The sequence below is a fragment of the Eschrichtius robustus genome, chromosome 4 (genome assembly GCF_028021215.1).
Source record: "Eschrichtius robustus isolate mEscRob2 chromosome 4, mEscRob2.pri, whole genome shotgun sequence".
NCBI classification, from domain to species: Eukaryota; Metazoa; Chordata; class Mammalia; order Artiodactyla; family Eschrichtiidae; genus Eschrichtius; species Eschrichtius robustus.
The window spans coordinates 53,485,306-53,508,700 of record NC_090827.1 but is presented as its reverse complement, the minus strand read 5'-3'; the positions used below and the strand labels follow the sequence as shown (position 1 = coordinate 53,508,700).

Genomic DNA, 23,395 nt, shown 5'->3' with positions numbered 1-23,395 from the left:
CAACGACTGTACAATAATCAAAGTTCCCACCAAAATATATGCCTAACTGGCCCCTCCTAACCTCAAACCATGCAATATATTTAGCAATATGTTTTATTTCAGCCCAGAAAATCCTTGTTCAAATCTCTGATCAATTTAACAGTTTTATCTTAGCTATGATTCTAACCCCTCAATACTTTTGCTTTTATATCTTTAAATTGTTTAAATATGACTTTTTCAAAACACAATTAGGGCTTCCCTGGTGGCACAGTAGTTGAGAATCTGCCTGCCAATGCAGGGGACACGGGTTCGAGCCCTGGTCTGGGAAGATCCCACATGCCGCGGAGCAACTAGGCCCGTGAGCCACAATTGCTGAGCCTGCGTGTCTGGAGCCTGTGCTCCGCAACAAGAGAGGCCGCGATGGTGAGAGGCCCTCGCACCGCGATGAAGAGTGGCCCCCACTTGCCGCAACTAGAGAAAGCCCTCGCACAGAAACGAAGACCCAACACAGCCATAAAAAAAAAAAAACAAAACAATTAAATTAACCTGTACTTTATGGAGACACTTTAATAGCAACACTAGGTAAAGCAAACTAAATGAAGAACGTGAATATCTACAGGAGACAGTATTATGGGGGTTCATTATGGATGTGCAAAATGATACTCTTGGTCAATATGTTTAAAAAAAGATAGCACAGTCTACTCTTGGACATAATTCTCTCATAAAACTAGTAAGGGAAGATAATCTTTTTTACCTTTTCAAAAAACCTTAAAAATGGGCATAAATCTCTTTCTTACTCTCTTTTTAAACATGACAATGACTTTAAAGAACATTGAAAAATGGTTCATGGTGTAATATTAAGGAAAGTAGTAAGATGTAAATTATGAGTGTATGTGGGAGTTATGATCTCAATTCTTTAAAAATGCATGCATACAATAAGATACTATTATCTTCACACCCATTAGAATGGCAAGAATTAAAAACAAAAAAACAGAAAACAAGTGTTGGTGCGGATGTGGAGAAATTGGACCCTTACGCATGGTTGGTGAAAATGTAAAATAGTGCCACCACCTCAAAAAATTAAACACTGAATTACTATTTGATCCAGTAATTCCATTTCTGGGTATATACCCAAAAGAACTGAAACCAGGGACTTGAACAGATATTTGTATACTCACGTTCATAGCAGCATTATTCACGACAGCCAAAATGTCCATGTGTAGGTTAGTGGATAAACAAAATGTGGTATATACATAGAGTGGAATATCACTCAGCTTTAAAAACGAAATTCTGATTACATGCTATAATATGGATGAATCTTAAAGACAGTGAAACAGCCAGTTACAAGAAGAAAAAACTGTATGACTACTTATATGAGGTACCTAGAATACGTACATAGAGACAAAGTAGAATGGTGATTACCAGGGGCTGGGGAAAACGGGGGGGGGGGGGTTTTAATGGCTACATAATTTCAGTATGGGATGACAAAAAAGTTCTGTAGTTAGTGGTGATGACTGTACAATAATGTAAATGCACTTGATGTCACTTAAAAATGATTAAAATGGTAAATTTTATGTTATTATATTCTACATTAAAAGAACTTTAACATATGCATACATACATATGTGTGCATATATGCGTACAAAGGGAATAAATACACCTAAATTATTAGTGGTTATAAATGGGTGGCGGAATTACAGATAATTTTAATTTTATTCTCTATACTATTTGAGGCCTTTCAAAATCCTACAGTAAAAAATTAATAAAAATCAAGGGAAAATTAACTTAAAAACTGAATATGGCATGTCACTGGATTCTGGAGACCCTTATCCACCTTAGTGTAGGGATTAGTTCTCCACGTGGTTTTTAGGGAAGGAAGAGAGAAGCGCTTGGTCTCACATACAGAAGTGGAGTTGCTACCCTCCTTACGTGAACCTCACTTCTCAATGGGAACCTTCTCAAGGTGTTCTTGCATAATGGTAGGATGTAGGCACTGGCTAAGATACTTTCAGTGGATTCACAGAAAAATATTAGTGCCAATGGTATGGAGACTTTTGGCTAGAAGATAATTTGAGATGGAGAGGACAGAGCATCCTTGTTAATCATATACCTCCCCCTTCCCCGTTAGCCTCGCACGTCACATTTTAAAAAAGGCACCACAAAGTTAAAAATTTAAATTTAGAGAGAATGAATCCTTAAGGTCATTTTCCAATGACACGAGATAAAACAGATTTATCCAAAGAAAAATAAAGAAGGCTATCATGCTCCTTTCCTTTGTTTAAAGGGTTAAAAACCAGGTACTTATAATTTGACTATGGAATGTTTATGAAAATGAAAAAAAATTTTTTTTCAGCACACTGTTTCACGAAAATATTCAATATTATGCCCCTTCAAGACTCTTCTATGTGAAGGAGCACAAGACTATATATATATATCTATATATATCTATATCTATCTATCTATATATATATCTATATATATATAGATAGATATATATAGATATATATACCCAAATTAAATTTTCCATTTTTTAATACTGTTTACTCAAAAACAGCTTCATGAGAGCTTGACATTTTATCAGAAAATTTTTCTAAGTAAACTTCTTGGGCCTTCACATTTGAAAGTGCTCTCCCTTAGTAACAAGTATACATTAAACCAGGGACAAAAAAAAAAAAAAAGGTGGGGGGTGGGTACAAGCAGTATCTTACTTATCCTGGACAGTAAAGCTAGGAAAACTTCCTGCTTTATGTGCTGCCACCACTGAAACATGTCGCACTATACTAACTTAGGCTGTTAGCACTTTATACCTTGAACTTGGAGACAGCCTGTTTTCCTTGCCTCTGATTCTGCCATGCTGCCCACAAACTGTTTTGCAGAACCATCTCCAGGTTAACCTCCCTAAAGTACCACTTTGACCATGCCTCTCAGTAGTTCAAACTCCTCCACTAGAAATTTTCTTCGTACTGTATGAAGTATAAATTTCTTGCCCTGAACATTTAATGTCTTCCAAAAGTTGGCCCAAATACAAATTTTATGTTCCAACTTACAACAAAGCTATGTGCTGTTCACTAGAAATAGAAATGTACTGTACTTTTCTGCCTTCCTACCTGTGCCTAGAATAATTCTGATTATAGACTGAACAGGTTTTCATTAAGAATTTACTGAATGAATGTTTTGATGATTGCAACATGAGTTTCTCTGAGCAGTGCGCACATAATTTTGTGGTTCACTAGTAGCTACAGGGCTTGAAAATCCTAGTGTCTATCAAGAAGAATCCACCGGACAAGTGGAATTTCCAAGTCCCGTAGAAAACCATGATATAATAATCTAAGACATATTAGAACAAAGATAAAACTTTTAGTCACAGTTATCTGTATAACCTAAGCAAACTTTTTAGGAAATCAAAAAATAAAATAAGGTAAAGCTCTGTTACTTAAAATACAGGGACTACTAACATGCAAGAGGTAACAAAGCAGCTAGCTTAGTGCATGCTGAGTATTGCAAAATGTATGGCTTCATCTTCCTATTAGTTACTCTGCTTCTCAGCCAGGTTAGAACATTGTTACTTTGTACATAAGCAAAGACTTTATTATAAGGCCAAATGCCCTTTAGCTTAAGGAGGAAAAAAATACCCATGCAAATATTTAACTTAGATGATGAAGTAACAAATGCTTAAAATAGTGATGCTAAATGTTTCTGTAATTCCAACACTGATAGCTATTTCTACCCCTTTCATCAGGACTAGACTATCTGGTAAAGAAGAATGAACATGGGCTCTGAAGACTGAGAGACCTGGGTATCTCAGTTGTATCTCAACTTGGAGACTATCACCGTGCAATCATGAAAACATTATACATAACCCTAGGAAACTCAAGCTTCCTCATGGCAATTTTTAAAAAAATTATTCCTATTTCTCATGAGAAATAAGAAAATATACAGCAGTGCTGGTACATGTCCAATGTATGTTCAATAAATGATAATTCACTTTCCTACTTCCCTGCACCACTTTCCTATGTGGGGATTTACTTGAATCCATCTTTCACTCAAGCTATTACCCAACTATTCAGAATATATACTGTTTTCGCTCATCCAGGTTTTAAAAGTTAATTTTTTGAACTCTACAATTGAATGAACACTCCTCTCTAAATATCAACCTATTGAAATATCTGTATTGAAAATGATACACATTTTATTTGTGCAGTAAAGGCTGATACATATTGTGTGTATGATTTTTGGTACTTTGGACTTTAATATTATATATCAAAGAAGAGAGAAGGAGATATGTGTATAATTCTGGATCCATAAGACTTCCAAGAAAAAAAATACTTCCTCAATAAATCCTATTATATGACCAGTGTTTTCAGTTATTAAAGCTACTACTTAGCAGATAAAAAGAGAAGAACATATACTGGACTTCCAGGAACAACTTCAGTAGTAGAAAGCAAGACTCACTTCTGTTTTGCCCCTCTAGTTTAAAACCATCAATTATAATCTGAAAGGGAAACTATTTTCAAATACCCTTAGTAACAAGTATACATTAAACCAGGGACAAAAGGAAAAGGCCCAGAGCTCTAATTCTGGGCGAGGTGTCATCACGGCTAACTTTGCAGTCACTGTCCCCAAATGCTTTCAATCTCTTCCTAAGCTTATGCGTACATACTATTACTATTATGAGGAAACTGAGGCTTAAAGTTAAGTACTTATTCAAGGTCACGTAACTAGAAAGGAGTGAAGCTGTGATACAAACACAGGAAGTCTGATTCCAAAGTCTGAATTCTTTGCTATGTTAGTGGTTCTTGCCCCGATTCATTGATCTCTTTTTGTAATACATACTTCTGAGGCCCCTTTTACAATCCTAACATGAAAATCAGATAATATTACCTACTCATAAAAAATTAATATAATGCTTTAATTGTAACATGAAAGATAAAAAGAATCTATAAAATGTGTATTTACTATAAAACTAATTTTAAATTATGCTTTTAGTTAGAAAATTTCAGGCAGAACTACACTGTCAACAACAAAAATGCCTAGAAATTTCCAAAATGTTTGTGAGGGTAGAATTGTCCTAATGGAGAGAATCCCTGCACTACTGTATACTTTCTGCTGTCTTAGAGATTCTGTCAGAGTTGCATTCTTTCACTTTTTTCCTTTCAATACACGTCGAGATCCTTGCTCACCTTTACAAACATAATTACAAAATTTGTACTGCCTCATTAAGACCCTGTATTATTTAATCTCTATGAATGAATTTAAGGCACAAATAATTTTAAAAACTGAAAATCCAGGAAGAACACAGAGCATCGTTTTACTCTGGCAAAGAAATGAGTGTCAATTAAATCTAGTTCCAACCACCACTTATCTGGCCAACTAATTTCTTACCGCTTATTTTAAATTCAATGGCAGATTATATACTCTTACCCTTTTAAAGCTCTAAAGCTTTTCTCATTTAGCAACTAAAGTTCACTATGGGAAAATCACACTTTTAGAAATAGTTTTAGAATTTGTTATACAATTAAATCAATACCTCACATTGCCCAGTTTATAGTTAGAAATAATTCCCCTCCATCCACCCACGTGATCACGAAAAAATAAAAGAGGGAGCCAAACCAAGTCCCTTTCAAGCGCAGACCTGTTCTTTGGGATGTAGGCAGCTCGCCGGCAGCAGGCAGTGTACCTGTTGCTCCAGGAGGCAGCGCATACGCTGAAGATGACGGTGGAGCTCCTGGTCCGCCGTGCTGGAAGGACGCTCCAGAGGGAGGGGGAGGAGGGAACGAGGCAGTGGGGCTGGAGGTAGGTGGAGAGGCCTGGTGCTGTGCTGTGTACAGCTGAGACTGCCCAGAATAGGATGAAGCGGAAGATATGTACGGGCTGTTAGGGTAAGCGTTTGAAGCAGAGGGCGCAACAGGCTGCTGAGGTCGATACGCTGCTGACCCCCCTGTTCCGAAGGAATACTGCTGGGCTGGCTGATAAGCTACACCAGGGAGAAGGAGCAGAGATTTTAATTAGTTACACATTTATTCAGACAGCAACAGAAAACCAAAGTTATCTCATTCTATGGAAATTATTTTCAATTCTTCTAATAATAAGCTACAACCAAACATTACCCACTTAAAACAAGTTATGCTTTTGATAGTCTGGATGCCCTAACTATGCCAAAAGTCACTGGATCCAGTCTTTGAACCCTGCCATCTCCAGACTGCTGCTGGCTATGAAAATCTTTGAGTCATCAGACCCGAGAACCAGAAGACTGACCCTTTTCTTAGGCATCCTGTTCCTGTGAAGACTGCAGTGACACCTACTAGCCATCAGATGGAGCCATGCAGGAATTACACACCCAAAGCAGTCCCCTTCACAGTAAAAGTTAAGGGAGCTTGGTGGCAGCTCAAGACCTCTTCCACCGTAACAACTGTAGGGTGAGCACCACTGTTATGAATCAGATACCTTCTCCAACATCTAGTAAAATCATCAGCTACTCAAATTCTGGGTTTGAGCACAGTTCCAGATTAACAGGCAACTCTGTATGATCCCTGACAAGACAATTATTATATTTCTTACACTGTACAAAGTTGGTTAGTAAGCAATCAGACAGCCAACTAATGTTTTAATGCAAAGACCTGAACCCAGATGCCATTACCTTTTGTGTGACCATGGGCAGAATATGAACCTCTGCAGAGGGAATCCAACAGAACTGTGCTCATTCTACCCTGAAGACAGCACTTTCACGCTGAGCACTGAGTGAAAAGCTGCATCAAATCTGTACTCATGTTAAGTAAGAACACCCATCTTGGGCTTCCCTGGTGGCGCAGTGGTTGAGAATCTGCCTGCCAATGCAGGGGACACGGGTTCGAGCCCTGGTCTGGGAAGATCCCACATGCCGCGGAGCAACTGGGCCCGTGAGCCACAACTACTTAGCCTGTGCGTCTGGAGCCTGTGCTCCGCAACATGAGAGGCCGCGATGGTGAGAGGCCCGCGCACCGCAATGAAGAGTGGACCCTGCTTGCCGCAACTAGAGAAAGCCCTAGCACAGAAACGAAGACCCAACACAGCCAAAAATAAATAAATAAATAATTAAAAAAAAAAAAAAAAGAAGGAACACCCATCTTATGAGCACAGAACACGCTCGTTGAGATTAGTTCTTGCTAGGTAACATCCTCTTGTTTTATAGTAGTCGTTCAGTCATATAATTGTCCGCTTTGAGAATTGCATTTTTGCTTATTTTAAATTTTAAAATAGAGGTGATGTTTTACTTTGCAAGTGTAAATAGTTTCTTAAAAAAATGAAAACCAATAGGGGAAAGGTCATTATTATACATTTGTCAAAATTCACAGAGTGTCTGACACCAAGAGGGAACCCTAAGATAAACTACTCCGGGCGAAAATGGTGAGTCAGTGTAGGCTCACTGACTGTAACAAATGGACCACCGTGGTGCACGATGTCTGTGGTGGGGAGGCTGTGCACGGAGGCAGGAGGTATACCGAGACTTCCTGTACTTCCCACTCAATTTTGCTGGGAGCCTGAAACTGCTCTAAAAAATAGTCTCTTTCCTAAAAAATTTAAATAAATGGAAGACGACAACAAATGTCCCTTGGAACTGATTTTCCAAAAATGGTTTGCATCATCTTGCCTAAAGGAAAAGAATATGTACCAAATAATTTCTAAAATTCTATTTTTTTATACCAAAACCATGGCACAATTGACTCTCTTTAACAGGCTCAGGAATAAGAGCCAACTGTTCTGAATGGACGGACACAGGAGCTGTTTCCTCGCATGCTGATTCAGGATGCCTCCCAGGGAAACCATGCTTCGCTATAGCAAGGACTCAAGTCCTACACAGAATGGTTCTTTCTTTACTTGTTACAGCTGATTTGATCATGGCTTTGGAGCTTCAAAGTAAACAGTTACTACACGGGATAAGACAAGACATGCTGCCGTGACAGGACTAAAGGGTCACACTACTTACGCTGTGGCTGTGGATAAGGTGGCACCTGGGTGTGCGTATGGCCAGGAGATGTGGGAAGCTGAGCTGCGGCAACATTTGGATTAACATTCCCATGCATTATGAAGCCTGGAGGTGGAGGATTTTCTCCCTAGGAAATGAGAATATGGTAAAAAGGAGGATTACATCTGGAACCAAGAATCTTGCCAGATGGATTTATAATCTTTGAAATGGAATTTAAAAAAAAAAAAAAAGTTGTGTAAAAAAATTGCATTTCGTGCATACTATCTTCTTCAAGACACATTTTCTGAGCAACACATTTTGTGTGATTTAAAGATTAGACAGGTCCAAAGTAATAATAACAATGAATGGCAAGAGATGCTAACAGCCTCATAAAATAGGATCTATGATATTTATAGTAAGTCACTAGGATTTTCCATCTCTACTAAAGTCCATCCACAACTAATGCTTCGGAAATATAAGTATAAATGCCACAAGGCGATATTATCTTCTCTACGATGCTAAAAAAAAAAAGAAGAAGAAGAGGAGGAGGAAGAAGAAGAAAGGAAAAAATATTCAGTGAAATCAGATTTAAACCATTGAACCTTGGTTGATGTTTTTCTAGTTCAAGTCAATTTAGAACTGCAAAAGAAGAGGAGAGTGATAAGAAAATAAATTAATTGTGCTAAAAACTGCTTCTTGCATCCTAAAAGCACTAAAATGCAATAAGCAGATAGACAGATGGGGGGAGGGGAACTTAAGGGAGGTGGGTAGAGAATATGTAACTATATATTTAGGTGAGCAGAATTCTGCTCAAAGAGGAATAATGAAGGATATACCTGTGTATCAGAGGGAGAGGCTGCAGGTGGATGGCTGGGAAGGGCGGTAGGAGTTTTGTTACTCCAGGTAGTGACAGTGGGGGCAATTCTAACCTGAATTGAACAAAGAAATACCAATCACAGAACATAAAACATGAAAATGTTAAAAGAAGAAACAAAAAACCCAACAGGCATTAATAGCCAGATGCAAAGCAAAAAATAAGAGCAGCAAGATAGCATACATTAGCCAGGCAACTGCTTTCAGGTAATCCCTTTCAAGGGATTCCAAAAGAAAAAAACACCTTTCACAACAGAACAGGGGAAGGGAGGCAGTAGAAAAATCAATATGAAAACCAAATCAAAGCAGAAAGAACATTGCCGTTCAAGTGTCAAGAGTAAGTGGGAAAAGGTAAGTTCTGTAAGTAGGGAAGGAAAGAAGACATTCCGGGGGAAAGAAAAAAAAGGTAATTGAGTGAAAAAGTGATTTTTGAAGCACTAATTATATTCATGCTACTATTAGATCTGTAAACATATTGCTATAAGCTCCCTTTTCCGGATTTCATTAGAGCCACAAAAATTATGTTAGTTCCGTATGAGGCTTAGAATCATACAATCAGAGCATATTAAAGATCATCCAATCTGATCCCCACCCTTTACCATTGAGAAACCCAAGGCCCAGAGAAATGAAGGGGCTGGCTGAAGTCTATACAACTTGTTGTTGATGGAGCTACGACTGATTCTAGGTCTCCTGATTCCCAGGCCAGTGTCTGCCACGCTACACCATGTTGCTTACCCTGGAGTCCAGAGGTTTCCAAAAACATTTTTTTAAGCCATCAGAATATCTTTTGTCAAGTAAATCTTTGTAGAAGAAACTCTATCATATAAACAATTAATAGCAAAGATGTGCTGGTCGTAGTAGGAGAACTCCTACTCAGTTGGCTTCCCTTTCAGAAATCCCTTTACTCTTGCCTATAAACCTGCCTTTAAAACCACAAGCCACTGTCCTCATTCAACATATCATAAGCTTCAATCAAGAAAATCACTGCATAATTTATGACTGAATTTGTTTTCCTTTTCTTAAAGTATGAGACTGCTAAGTCACAGTATAATAAAAGTCTTTCAAGGTTTTTACATTTTCGCAGAAAGATAGATTAAACCCAAGGACATAGGAGTAAATATTCTCTTCTCCCAATGTAGAGAACGCCTTACTTCAGTGCCCTGACACAGTGAGGTCAAACTCAAGGTGCTTAGCTTAGGAGTTCCAATCCTTTTAACCATTAACTAGCCATGCTGACAAATTCAAGCTCTATGTCTTAAAACTCTGGTTAGTCGCTAGACTTCTCCACCTCTCAGTTTCCCAGCCATCACCTGATTTGCCCTATCTATGTCATAGACTTTCTAAGTCTAGCAACAAGAGTGGAGAATTTAGTTTTGTTTACCAATATACCCTTCAACAGGGAGAATAAAGACAGGCCCTTAAATTCATATTTGTCAAATGAACGAAAAAACAAAACAGAGAGTAGTACAGTCATAATTATATTCAAATGTAATCTATCCTGATTAAATAGCAATCAAAAGCATGACAGACAAAAGAGCATGAATTTTTTTTTCATGGTTTTATGCTTACTTTTGCTGCAAAATGTAAAAATGACCCCATCAATTCTATCAGCAATTTGTTCTATTTTAAAATGGGCAGAGGGACTTCCCTGGTGGTGCAGTGGTTGGGAATCTGCCTGCCAGTGCAGGGGACACGGGTTCAAGCCCTGGTCCGGAAGGATCCCGTGTGCCACGGAGCGGCTGAGCCTGTGCGCCACGGCTGCTGAGCCCCCGTGCCTGCAGCCCCTTCTCCGTGCTGGGAGAGGCTACCACAGCGAGAAGCCCAGGCACCACAGCGAGGAACGCTCCGCGCTGGGAGAGGCTACCACAGTGAGAAGCCCAGGCACCGCAGCGAGGAATGGCCCCCACTCGCCGCAACTGGAGAGAGCCTGCAAGCAGCGGCAAAGACCCAACGCAGCCAAAAAGAAATCAATCAATAAATAAGAGAGACTGCCATCGAGGTGGTTTCATCTCAAAAATAAAATGAGCAGAGTACCTACTAACTTTGTTATCAATCAAGACCATTTATTACTTACGAAAATATACTTTTTATTTAAGAACATGAAGGTTATCTGCTGGTCTGGAAATATAAGTTTCTACATGAAATAGTAAAAGACAATAAGAGGTCACATTTTGTGCCACTAACCATTTGGTAATTTTAATTTAATAAATAAATTAGTTTATTAATAAAAATTATTTAATCATCTTTACATTCCCCATGACCTACAACTTCATATACCTTTGGTCACTCACTTTTCTCTAATATAAAGTTGTCCAAAAAAATGTTTGTATTCTGGATACTCTTTATTGTGCTGATACAGAAGACATAGTAAAACCATGCTAATGACTCAGAAAATAATACTTAAAAAGAGACTATTTTCTAAAAACATTTTAAAAAATTGACCAAATTACCCACAAAATTGTTCCCACTACTTTACTTACAGTTTGTTACATGAATCAAATTGTAAAAATTTCGAGAACAGATGTACATGTGTAATTTAAGCTTGAGTGATGGAGAAATAAGAAGAAATCTCCCCAGAGAGCTTAAATTAATTTTATCTAGTTTGTAAATTATTTGACTAGATTAAAGGGATAATTTTTAAAAAACATCATAAATGCTACTTTCAAGAACAGAAAAACTATAACCATTAAAATAATACGTTGTCGGGCTTCCCTGGTGGCACAGTGGTTAAGAATCTGCCTGCCAATGCAGGGGACACGGGTTCGAGCCCTGGTCTGGGAAGATCTCACATGCCGCGGAGCAACTAAGCCCGTGAGCCACAACTACTGAGCCTGCGCGTCTGGAGCCTGTGCTCCGCAACGGGAGAGGCCGCGACAGTGAGAGGCCCGCGCACCGCGATGAAGAGTGGCCCCCGCTCGCCGCAACTGGAGAAAGCCCTTGCACAGAAACGAAGACCCAACACAGCCATAAATAAATAAATAAATAAATAAATAAATAAATAAATTTATTTAAAAAAAAAAAAATACGTTGTCTAGTTTTATCACTGGTCTCTTACTCAAGAAACTAAAACCACCAATTTGAAATACATAAATGTTCCTACTTTAATCTGGACCGTATCACTCACATGGGGATAATATTGTTGAGCTGGAACTCTTGGCATCTGTGTGTGGCCAGCAACTGGTCCAGGCCTGCCCTTGGGCAGTTGCTGCCTCTCATAAGGAACTTTAGGTGACTCCTGCTGTCCTGGTGCTGGATCTCCTTGTGCTCTACAAAGTCTGTCACGAAGCTGCACAATATTTGGCTATAAGAAGCAATGGAAGAAAGCAAAGCAAATTGTTAAGAGTTCACCCGACTATATATGACAGCATGTTGATCTCCTTAAAGTAAGCTTGATCATTCATATGAGTTTTGTTCATATGCTGTGTATTATGCAATAAACCCCGGCACATTAGGGTCTGACATCATGGTTTCTAATACTCAAGACTGACACTGAAGGTCCATTGTATACAGTGTAACTTGTAAGTTTACTGAGGCAGGGATTTGAATCATGCCTACCACATGGTAGTATGCAAGATCAATGTCACTTATCATCACTGCTCTTTTGTTGTTTCTCTTGCAGTTGAGTAATGCTCACAAATCACAAAAGCAGCTGAAAAAATACAACTTTGTTTCTCTGCAGGGAAAAAAGGCTCCAAAAGAGAATCAACTGCTAAAGATGGTGATGGAAGAAAATGGTGATCTATGAAAGACATGAAAATTAATTAAAAAAGAGATGCTTGAAATAAATTAAAAGAGTAAGATGTCAAACTCAGGGTAGCTCACACAGATCTATAATTATATAGATCAATAGTAAGTATGAGTTTACCATATACATGTTCTGGTTATTAACAAACAACAACAAAAAAGCAATCTGTTAAAATGTTTCAGCAAGAATTCATTTAATATCTATAAAAATTATACATTTCTATAAATTCATTAAAGGTTTAAACACATCATTTAAATTTTGTAGGTATACTTAGGTAAACCTGCCTTTTATGGAGGGGAACTATATACTATAATGATATTACAAAGTCTCAGGAAATATTCCCCAGAAAATACTAAGGGTATACTGAGATATATAGGAGGAAGTAACATCAAAATTACAAGTTTTGCATAAAGAATGTTCTTTAAAAGTCCAAAGAAAAGCATGAAGAATAACGTATAGAAAATGTATGTGATTATAAACAGTATTAAAAATAAAGAGTTTAATTCTCAGGCTAGAAGGTCTAAAGGTCTTAGAGTAACTTAGTCTTAAGATAAAGGGTCTTATACCTCAATATAATAATAAGATCTTATTAAGTAAAAAATCCTATAAAACTATTATAGCAAAGTCATTATAAAGATAAAGACTTTGTTTCTATTCTACTTCATATTCTCATGAACAATTTAGAAAGATGTGAGCTGGATCCTACATGTAAGTGTACACAAAACCAACTAGAGAGTCATACCTCCACAGTCCTGGAACACAGATATAAGTATTTTTACTCAGTGAAATTTACTGACAATTCCCTAGAACAGACAAAATACTGAAAACAATTAACTAAAAAATTTCGTCAAAAAGAGAATAAAGTTTAGAACAAAAAGTATAGAAATAAGAAAAGGCTCCGAATTAAGCTCTAGCAGATACACAATGCAGATAGAAATATCCTGCTTGTGGAAAATCTTCCTCACTCCCCACCCCAGCTTCCACCCATGCTGCATTATCGGGTTTAGATTTCCCTCCTCTGTGCTCCCACTACCTCTATCATTGTCCCTATCACTTTGGAATCCCATGTATACTTCTGTTGTCATTTTGAGTTTGGAAACTCCCTCGGGGAAAGGATCTTGGCAATCCTATTCATCACTACATATTCAGTCACTTATTGAATTGAAACAAATATCATGAAAAAGCCCAAGTTTTATTGCACACCAAATAAGGACACTAAATTAGGAATGTGATACAGTTCTCTCTGCCTTGAATACTTTAAAAATATACTCACCCACAGACAGCATCGGACTGAAACGGCATATAAAATGAATGACTTTGTTAACAGCTGGGGTGTCATTTGTGAGAATTTTAAAATCACGACCCCAATTTGTTTGATTAAGTATTAACATTTATATCTTTGAAGATACCTACAAAGAGTATTGTGCACAGAGTCAGCATTTGGCTTAGGAAACAAAAAGCTGCCCCTTTTCCTACTTATTTTCCTCAAATACTAAGCCCTTCAGTACAAAGGGACAAGCATTCTATCTCTCTGACACAGCCTGGGTACACCTGAAATTACACTTGAAGACGTGTCAATAATATTCGCCTATTAGGTGACAGAAATTCAACTGCTCCAAATCATTCCACCTACTAGTACATTTATGTTTCATACTGAGTGCTATCTACTGAACTCACCTTACTCACACATTCAAAGAAGAAAAATGGCCAGTTCTAATTACCTGGTTGGTGCTATCAGGAAGAAAAGCCAGGGCTGCAGCAATACTGCCCTGGGCTGCCAACAAACTGGCATACTGACTCATCTTCTCAGCCAAAAGGACTCCTACAGTGTTAGAGTCCATGGCTTGGGTGAGCTGTACAGCTTTTCGCAGGATGACAACTTTCTCAATCAGATCCTAAATGAGAAAAAGAAAGGAGAGTGAAGGAGAAACAGACAATGATAACAAGATGTGTACTGAGAGGAAGCAGGAAAAGATAAGGAGTTACTAAGATTTCCAAAGCCTACCAAAAGTACGGTACCTTTTATCACCAATATTAAGAAGGTCTGCAAGAGTTGACCACCATTTAGGTAACTGAAAAAGCAAGGAGGAAGGTCTCCTACTCATGGTTAAGGCATAGGTTACCATCTTCTCCCAAACATCCTTAAACTGCCAGAGACTTGTCTCCTGAGCTAAAACAGGCAAATATCCAAAGTGAAAGTGACAGGCTGATGTCTGAAGGCAGAAACTGGGTTCCAGCATGTATAAGAGGGAATATTATACTATTATACTATGTATACTATAAAAATAGTACTACTAAGCCTCCAAACAGGCTTAATATTTCAACCCGAAGTTTCTCATAATGCTCTTCAATACCTATTCTTTCAACACTAGAGAGCTATGCTTCAGGTATAAAGTACAAGTACCATCTGCCCTTCATAAGTACACCAATCCAGAAGTGTGAAAACAAGTGTGTTTTCTCTCAGAAGCACTTAGAAGGAAAAACCTTGATTCCTACAAGACTTTCGGTTTCAATAGTGATCTTTAAAGCAACAACCATACTGAGAAAATCTCTCTGCAGAGACAAAAAGAAATATTAGACTGAAATTTCTTGAGACTCTGCTGACTAAATGCTTAGGAATAAAAAAATCTAAATATATAGTTACTCAGCACCAGAGAATAGCCCCCAAGTTTTTCACTTCCTCTCTTGCCCATGTATTAGTGCTACATGGGATTCCATTTACCTCTTACTTTCATTTTCCCCGAACCATGAAGACTGCCCACTGGTACTGGGGATCCCTCCCATTCCTTACCCCGCACCGTTTCTTTGCCCAAGGCAGACAGGATCACTGGAGGCAGAGAAGGGAGCAGGAGGACGAGAGGTAAACTTTATAGCTGTTTTCAGGCTCTTGCCACCTACTTCCCTCAGTAACTACCACATCACAGCTTGGTTCTCACAAACAGTTACACTCCCATTTTACCATCCCATCATCTCAAACTCTGCCTCTCCAAACATAGCAATAAATACACGTAATTATCCAGCAAAAGAGCTTCTAAAACATAATTAAGTAGGGTGAAAGCATGAACTTCTGGAACAAATCAATCTCTAGAATATAAATAGGGTGAAAGACAGTACTAGAAAGGAAGCACCTTTTGTTTCAAAGATACTAACCTGAAGGGACAAAGGATTGCTTCCATCTTGAGCTTTAGTCCAACATGCAACTAGTTTCTCTACATTCCCTGCACAAATATAGCAGAGACATGCCTGAGTCTGCAGGAGGCTATCACCTTCACTTTCAAGCCTGGTTCCCAAAAGATCTATAGATCAAGAGGAAAACAAATAAGATTATACACAAGGCAATCTGTGTATGACGTCATGAGCAGCCCAATAATATTTTCAGAGGTATGGATCAAACTTCATAACCAATGAGTAGCAGGCAGAAATAAAATCACTGTCATGTAAATGTTCAGTAAATATTTATTTGTTAAATGAGTGGAAAATGAGTGACAAATTTTATATAATAAACAATTTCACAAGATTCTATACCTAGCTGTAGAATGGATTTATATTTATTATGTTAGAAAAAATTAAAAGTGGGAAAAATATTTGAATAGAAAAATCCTAATGAACATTTAACTGCATTTCATCATGTCAGGTGCTTTTGTAAGCAGTGGACTAAAATATGGCACATTTGGAATAAACATCAATGATAGCTAGACTACTCTACATTATTTATGATAGAAAGTATCTTCTAAGTTTTACATTCTCATAATACTTTCAAGGTTGTTCATTTTTATACTAGCAGCCTAAAGCTTCTGTTCTTGTACGTAATGAATACTATTCCTTAGTCATCAGTTCAGTCATGGTCTTTAATGGTAATTTCTACTCAAATGTTATAATTATTAATTTTATCAAGCTAACATTTATTAAGTGAGAGCTGATTATGTGCCATTTTACATATGAATAGACTAAGATTTAGAAATTAATTTTTCCTAGGTCATATAGCTAGTTAGTGGCAGAAGCAAGAGTCTCAGTTTGGTCTGTCTGAAACTAAAATCATTAAATAATATTATTTAAAAAAATGACTAGTAGGTATGGAGAAGCAACGTAGTTAATAATAACTGAGAAAAGCATTCAAATGAGAACTTTGTTTTCTTATCTGTTATTAGTAGGTTTACAAAAATTTCTAAATAAAATCTGCCATTAATTTTATTTACAATATACCACGCCATATACGTAATATAAATATAAAGCTCATTTTCTTACCACAAAGGGCAGAAAATTCATCTGGTTTAGCATAAGTCAATACTGCAGCTAAAGCCTCTCTCCAATTTTTAAGATCACAAGACTCGACAATCTCTTTCCAGTTCTTCATCACTACTGCAGTAATTAGCTTAGGAAAGGAAAACAAAAGGAGAATTAAAAGCTTTTGGTATATTGATAAAAATTAACTCTGGCTAATCAATCTTTCAAAACTACTACTCACAGTATTTCATGAAAAATAAAGTAGCAGCAAAGCGAAGTATATCCTTAAACCAACTGACATAAAAGATATTTTCCTCAACAACAACAAAATCACACTAACATGTTTTATAAAATGCTGAGAAGGAGAACTATAGGGTGTTACCAAAACACTTAACAGGAGGACATGACTTAGTCTGATGGATCAGGAAAAGCTTTCTGAGCGTACAGACATTTAAGATATGAAGTCAGAATTAATTTCATCGAGAAGGAAAAAAACACTGCCGACCAACGGAACACTAGGGGCAAAGTCCTGGGAGAGAAAGGCACATGGAGTGTATGAGGAACGGAAAGGCAGCCAGTGTGGCTAAAAGATAACAGGGGAGGGAGTGACACAAGACAAGGCTGGGGACACTGACAGCAACCAAAGCTGCTGGGGCTGAACACTGGGACAACTTTCATGGAAAGAAATTTAATATCATCAAGCAGGGGCTTAAAAATGTACAGACCCTCTGCACCAGAAATTCCGTTCCTAGGACTACAGCCTCATTAAACAATTAGAAATTCACACAAATCTTTAGGCACAACAAGGATGTTTACTGCTATCTTAACTACATTAGGAAAATATTAGAAACTACCTAAACATCCCCAAATAAGGGAAATAATAAATCCCTACTATAGAATATTATAGAGCAATTTAAAAATTTTTGTAAGAATCTTTAAACGATACGGGAAAATGATTACAATGTAAGTGACAATATTTATACGTAAAACCACACACATATATACCTGTATAATTGATTCTGTTTTTAAAAATTCTACAAATACATAGAAAGAGATACAAAAGGATATGTACCAATCTGATGGAAGAATTCAGGGGTATTAAAATTATTATCTTTAACATTTTCTATGTTCTAACTTTTCTACAATAAAAATAAAAAAAGTGTTTTTCATTTAAAAAATTATATATGTAAACAACAACAACTGGGATAATCATGCCAAGCTATCAACAATAACTATTTCTGGGTCAAGGAATTATGGGTGGGTTTTTTTGTTCTTTACTGTTTTCTGAATCTCAATTATCTATAATAAGAGTGCTTTGCTTTTATAAACAAATGCTACTGTTTGTTTATTTCTAAAATAACATACCCTGGTGATTTTGCTTTGGGATTTTGCGAAGTACTTTTTCTGGGTTCGAGCCAAGAGTTCTTGTCCACCTGCTATGGCCAATATAATGGCATCAGCCATGCGGTTATCATGTAAACAAAGGTCAACAGCACTCTCAAAGTTACCCGTCAGCAAAGCCTGAGTAATTAAACCATCAATATCTGCAATAAAGAAATAACACACCCAAGTTAAATAAAGTTTTTTGTTACAAGAAAAAAACACTACACCTATGAAGTTTTACATACACACACAATGGAGAACACAATGCTGATTTCTGAATATTACTGGTGGATTAATTTCTAACACAAACTGTTGATATCTATGGAAATATACTGAGATACATATAAGTAAAATCAGGTAAAATAACATACCTTCCAGGTTGCCTAAAATGTAATAATAAAGATCATTTACAGTTTCTATCACATAGGTTTCAGATCATACCATCATTTTTAAGGTAGTGATTACATGTACTAAATGATAACTGAGTTCTTTTCAACCCTCTACCACCTGTGACAAAACGTTTCTAACTTAAACTCAGGGACTATTTTTTCAAATGGTTAAAAAAAATTAGAAATCAAAACCAACAGTCTTACCCCCACTGATGGAGATGTTAAATGTTCCTCCAGCTGATGGTAGAAATTCAGATTCTTGCTTTTCCTCTTTAATGCGCTAAGGAGATGAAAACGGCAGCAATTTAGCCAGATGAAACTGGAATAATTTACCAGCAAAACAAAATTTAAATATGATTATTCACTGACTAGATGACATGCCAAGTTATTCCAGAAAATTTCTCAGATCCAAGTTTAAACTAAGATCTATGACTTCCTTAAGTATTAACTCTCATTGTACAATCGTAAATAAAATCCAAAGTCCTCAGAAATAATGTTAAACAAACTTAAGTGTACATATCCATACTGGGAGCTCAGAAGATACTGAAGCTGAAGAATTTTTGTTTTCTTGGATACCTCAACTAACAGTAGCTTGAAACACAAAAAATGTTTTATTTATTTATTTTAAAATATTTATTTATTTATTTGGCTGCACCAGGTCTTAGTTGAGGCTCACAGGATCTTCGCTACCGCGTGCGGGATCTTTAGTTGAGGCATGCAAACTCTTAGTTGCCGCATGTGGGATCTAGTTCCCTGACCAGGGACTGAACCGAGGCCCCCTGCATTGGGAGCACAGGGTCTTAGCCACTGGACCACCAGGGAAGTCCCACAAAATGTTTTAAATTATACTATATTTAGATCTATTTTTTTTTTTTTTTTACATTTTTCTAATTTAGATCTTAAAACAACCTTGCTTCAACACATCTAAAAATTCTGTCTAATAGGTATAGTTTTAAGAGTCTTTCGGTTTTAACTGACTCAGTCGTGAAAAAAGAAAACCACCTGGCGTCCTTATATAAATGCAATATAAACAGACTATTTATGAATATACTGAAATTCAATTAGAGATTTTGTGTTCTCTTAAATTAGTCATACCTGGAACAGCAGGTTGGTCTGGTAAAAATATATACAGTTCTGTTATAAATTTCTGAAACTACTTGTAAGACTGAGTAAAAATAAATTCAGTATTTTCTTTCTTTAGAAGTAAAGAGATATAATGGAGGCATACTGCTGGCAAATACTTTAAATGTTTTCTCTTCTATGCATAAAAATTCAAAAGAAGACAAAAAATAAAATGTATCAGAGATTATAGAGAAATTCAAAGAAAAAAACGTATCTGTCTTACATGAGATAAAATATCTATCTTCTGTGCTCGTGTTACCTACACATCTGAATGTTAGTGCCTAGAATTCAAAGTCAGGAGCATTTTTGAATCGGATAATTTTAGTGTAGAGCATGGCACAGCATCATCTGTAAATAACACTTAATTAGTTAATACTGACTATTACAGGAGAATAACTATAACCTTAATTCTCTCTCCAACAAAAGAGAAGCATTTTAGAATTTAAAAACTGAAATTAAAAAATTGTAAAACTTGTTATTCATACTGAGGAATAAATCAGATACTGATCTGATTATATTCACTAACAAACTTACCAAAAAAATCTTTTAACAATTTTTCAAATTTGCTTTCAAAAAGCAACTAATAAACTTTTATATATGGACTTCTGAAATACACATAAAGTGAAAAAATGCACAACTTATTATGTGCTGGGTATCTTTAGTGTGTAAGCTACTATGTTTTATTTTACATAATAATAGCATCATCAAGATAAAGGGGAAGATATTACCACCTTAAACAATATTTTTTCAAATATTCTGAAAGCACACATTGATGACTACTGTTTTGTTCAATATATATTTACCTATTAATTCACGAGTGTATTTACAAATGGCCCTCTCTTTGATAATACACAGTTAGTCCAGCTGTATATAAATGAAAGTACGTTTCTTTAATGTATTCTACAATTCTATGTATTCCCAAAATTAGTTCAAATTTTCAGCAAGATTTTACCCATATCCTGTATTCCTGAGTTAAATAAGTGCTAGAAGATCCACTTCTAAGGAAAGTATTTTTAATAATCATCTTGTAATAGTCTGTTTACTGAGGAATTATAACTTAGTAAAAGGTTGTAAGAAACTTTATATAATCAGAATATCCCCATATCACAAAGAACAATGAAAAAGTCAAATATGAGATGAGAAACAAGAACTTGTTGATTAATTTTCTCAGATGAAATATAATTAGAGAGCAAGAAAAGTAAATTATAGAATTACTTATTAGTGGTTTAAAAAACCCCAGAAAATTAAAAGGAAAAAAATTAATGATACAACTCTGTGTTCAAGGACTCTTTTTACCTAGTTATAAAAATTGTCACTACAACTCAGGATGCATTTATAGTGAATCAGGACGATCAGATTATTTAGGGAAATATTCTTTACTTGGACTCAAAGTTCAAGATTAATTCAGAAGCTTATGCCACTGATAGTGAGTTGTAAGTATTAATGTGTCAAGAAAAAACATTAACTTTACATGCAATGCAATGTGGATTTCTGAAAAAAGTATCTTTTCAATTTGGCATCCTGCTATGCATCTGACCAAACTAAGTCAATCTCACATCAGCTGTTAATTTTAAACCGTATAATCCAGAAGCTAGGTCAGAGAACTAAAAATTTTAGAGATGATACGTCCATCAAATTAGTAAACAGACTTCTACCTTAAACATCTCTAAGAAAACTCCAGCTTTATTTTGGAACAAGTAGTCAAGAAAATTTTCCATATTTCAATGTGAGATGAACAAATATCACATATTTTCCCAATGTACTTAAAAATGAGAAAAATAAGTACCTCTCCCAAGAGCTGCTCTTCAGCAGCAGGGCTCTCCTCCCCATCACTCTGTGCTACTTGGTCAGAGTCTTTAAGAGCCTTTGGTACACAAAACAATGACAGAGGAAATTGAAGAATGTAGCATTAAAAGGTTATTAGTGAACAAGGAAGACAAAAGACCCAACCAACAACATTCAGAGCTAGTTTAATCATAAGACGCAACACTAAGTAAATTTATCTGAGGAACATCATTAGAGGAAAAGCAGAGAGCCATTACTGCTAAGACCTAACACTTCTTTCCTGCCGAACGTCCCTCAGCAACAAAGAGCTTAACCTTAAGTATCTGAGCAGTCACTGACTTCATTTTACCTCTGTTGTGAAATTCAAACATAGGAATTTCTACTAGCTATAACTAGCTCTACTAGCTTTAACTTATGCTATTTTAAAATGAGAATTATTCATGTATTAAAATGCCTACAATAAGCATTTGTTTTTAAACTGTAAAGCAAAAAACCAAATTTCCTAAATTATATTTTCTTCTTTATGACCTAAACCAAAATTTTAGAAGGTTTAGGCATTCTCTTACCACATCAGGTCCATCCACTTTGTTCAAGGCCAAAGCAATCTGAAATAAAGGCAACAACTCAGCTACCAAATGGAATTCTATTTCAAGGCATATAGCAAATGTTCACCTCTTACTCCATTCTCATTGGCAAAAATCCAAAATCAGGGGTAGCATGTTTAAGAAAAGAATAAAATTTTTGCAGAACTGATTCTCAATGGTGCTAGTTTCAGTTACATGGATCTATTTTATTGCTCACACGTCATCTTACTCTGCTATTCAAATTGTAAAACTAACCTCAAAACAAGCATGTTTTCTTCTACTTTGTTTTAAATAAAATAACTATAATTTAAAAAAATATTTCTTCAGAGACTCACTATGGAAAGAACTGCTACTAGAAGTATTTTGACAATCAAATTTTATTTCCTCATTTTTTGCTATCAGGTGTACAGTAAAACTTTCATATTAATCTCTTGCAAACCAAGTTATAGCATCAAGAAGTTTAGACTAATAATAAAGTTAAGTATAAAAAATCTAAAGGAGTGAGCAAAGACACACGACCAGTAAGCAGCGGAGCTGTGATGTGAGCCCAGGTCTATCTGACATCAAAGGGGCACTAATCTTCAATGTGCTCGGCACTGACTGCCCACAGTGCACAGTATCCAACCTGTTCCGCATATGTGATAACTCTGCAATGCTATAAAAAACTTCAGTCATTTTCAAAGAATGACAAAGGGTTAATACAAATTATACAAAGAATCCTAAATATATCCTTCAAGGTTTCCAGAGTCAGAGTGTTTTAATTGCTGTTTATGTCAACATTGTGGAATAATTATTAAGCCCCTCTGAGAAGAAAACTATAAAACTGGAATATAACCTCCTTTTTTAAAAAGTAATCTTTTTTTTTTTTAACATTAAAATGTTAAGCAAATCACTTGGGCTTTTTGTTTATTCAGGTTTAGTACAATAAAACACCCTTGTTCCAAAATATTTACTAGTTACTTGTGAGCTGGACCAACTTAATAAACAGTTTGGGAATTGCGGGCTGAAGGCATAAACAGCTGGGGTGCAAAATAGTACCCTCTTTTTCATCACTTAAGCTGTAGTGAATGCAGGGTGATCTCTTAACAGTTTCCCTCTCTCTTTCCTCCAGGGCCGCTGGCTACACCTCCTCTTAAAAAACTAAGTGTCATTCCCAGTGTTTGAGGTTCACAGCCTCTTTTCTTTCAAGGCCCAATTCTCCCTGACACAGCTCTTTAAATCGAGTTTTAATTAAAGGTGGTTCTAGCAGCTTCTAAATTCAGGTACAATGAGGAGTTTCACCTTTAACAACGTGTATGCAAAACTTTGGAAACCAAGCATAAATTCTTATTAAATGTTTACTGAATGATTTGAAACAATCTGTGTAGAA

At 36.4% G+C, this 23,395-nt stretch overlaps 1 protein-coding gene across 23 annotated transcripts in view; it reads right to left on the bottom strand.

Moving 5' to 3' along the window:
- Nucleotides 1–23,395, bottom strand: part of SEC31A (SEC31 homolog A, COPII coat complex component) — a 67,533-nt gene that overhangs the window by 12,730 nt on the left and 31,408 nt on the right. For 7 of the 23 annotated variants that reach the window (XM_068542736.1, XM_068542750.1, XM_068542737.1 and 4 more), the window contains 11 exons: nt 22,009–22,047; nt 21,444–21,521; nt 18,740–18,815; nt 18,129–18,307; nt 16,785–16,911; nt 15,690–15,835; nt 14,261–14,434; nt 11,919–12,095; nt 8,758–8,850; nt 7,943–8,069; nt 5,612–5,953 (listed from right to left, as the gene is read on the bottom strand). In XM_068542736.1, coding sequence (XP_068398837.1) covers nt 5,612–5,953; nt 7,943–8,069; nt 8,758–8,850; nt 11,919–12,095; nt 14,261–14,434; nt 15,690–15,835; nt 16,785–16,911; nt 18,129–18,307; nt 18,740–18,815; nt 21,444–21,521; nt 22,009–22,047 — 1,558 coding nt within the window. The remainder of the gene's footprint in view (nt 1–5,611; nt 5,954–7,942; nt 8,070–8,757; nt 8,851–11,918; nt 12,096–14,260; nt 14,435–15,689; nt 15,836–16,784; nt 16,912–18,128; nt 18,308–18,739; nt 18,816–21,443; nt 21,522–22,008; nt 22,048–23,395) is intronic. The other 16 variants (XM_068542743.1, XM_068542745.1, XM_068542744.1 and 13 more) reach the window with 10 other exon arrangements.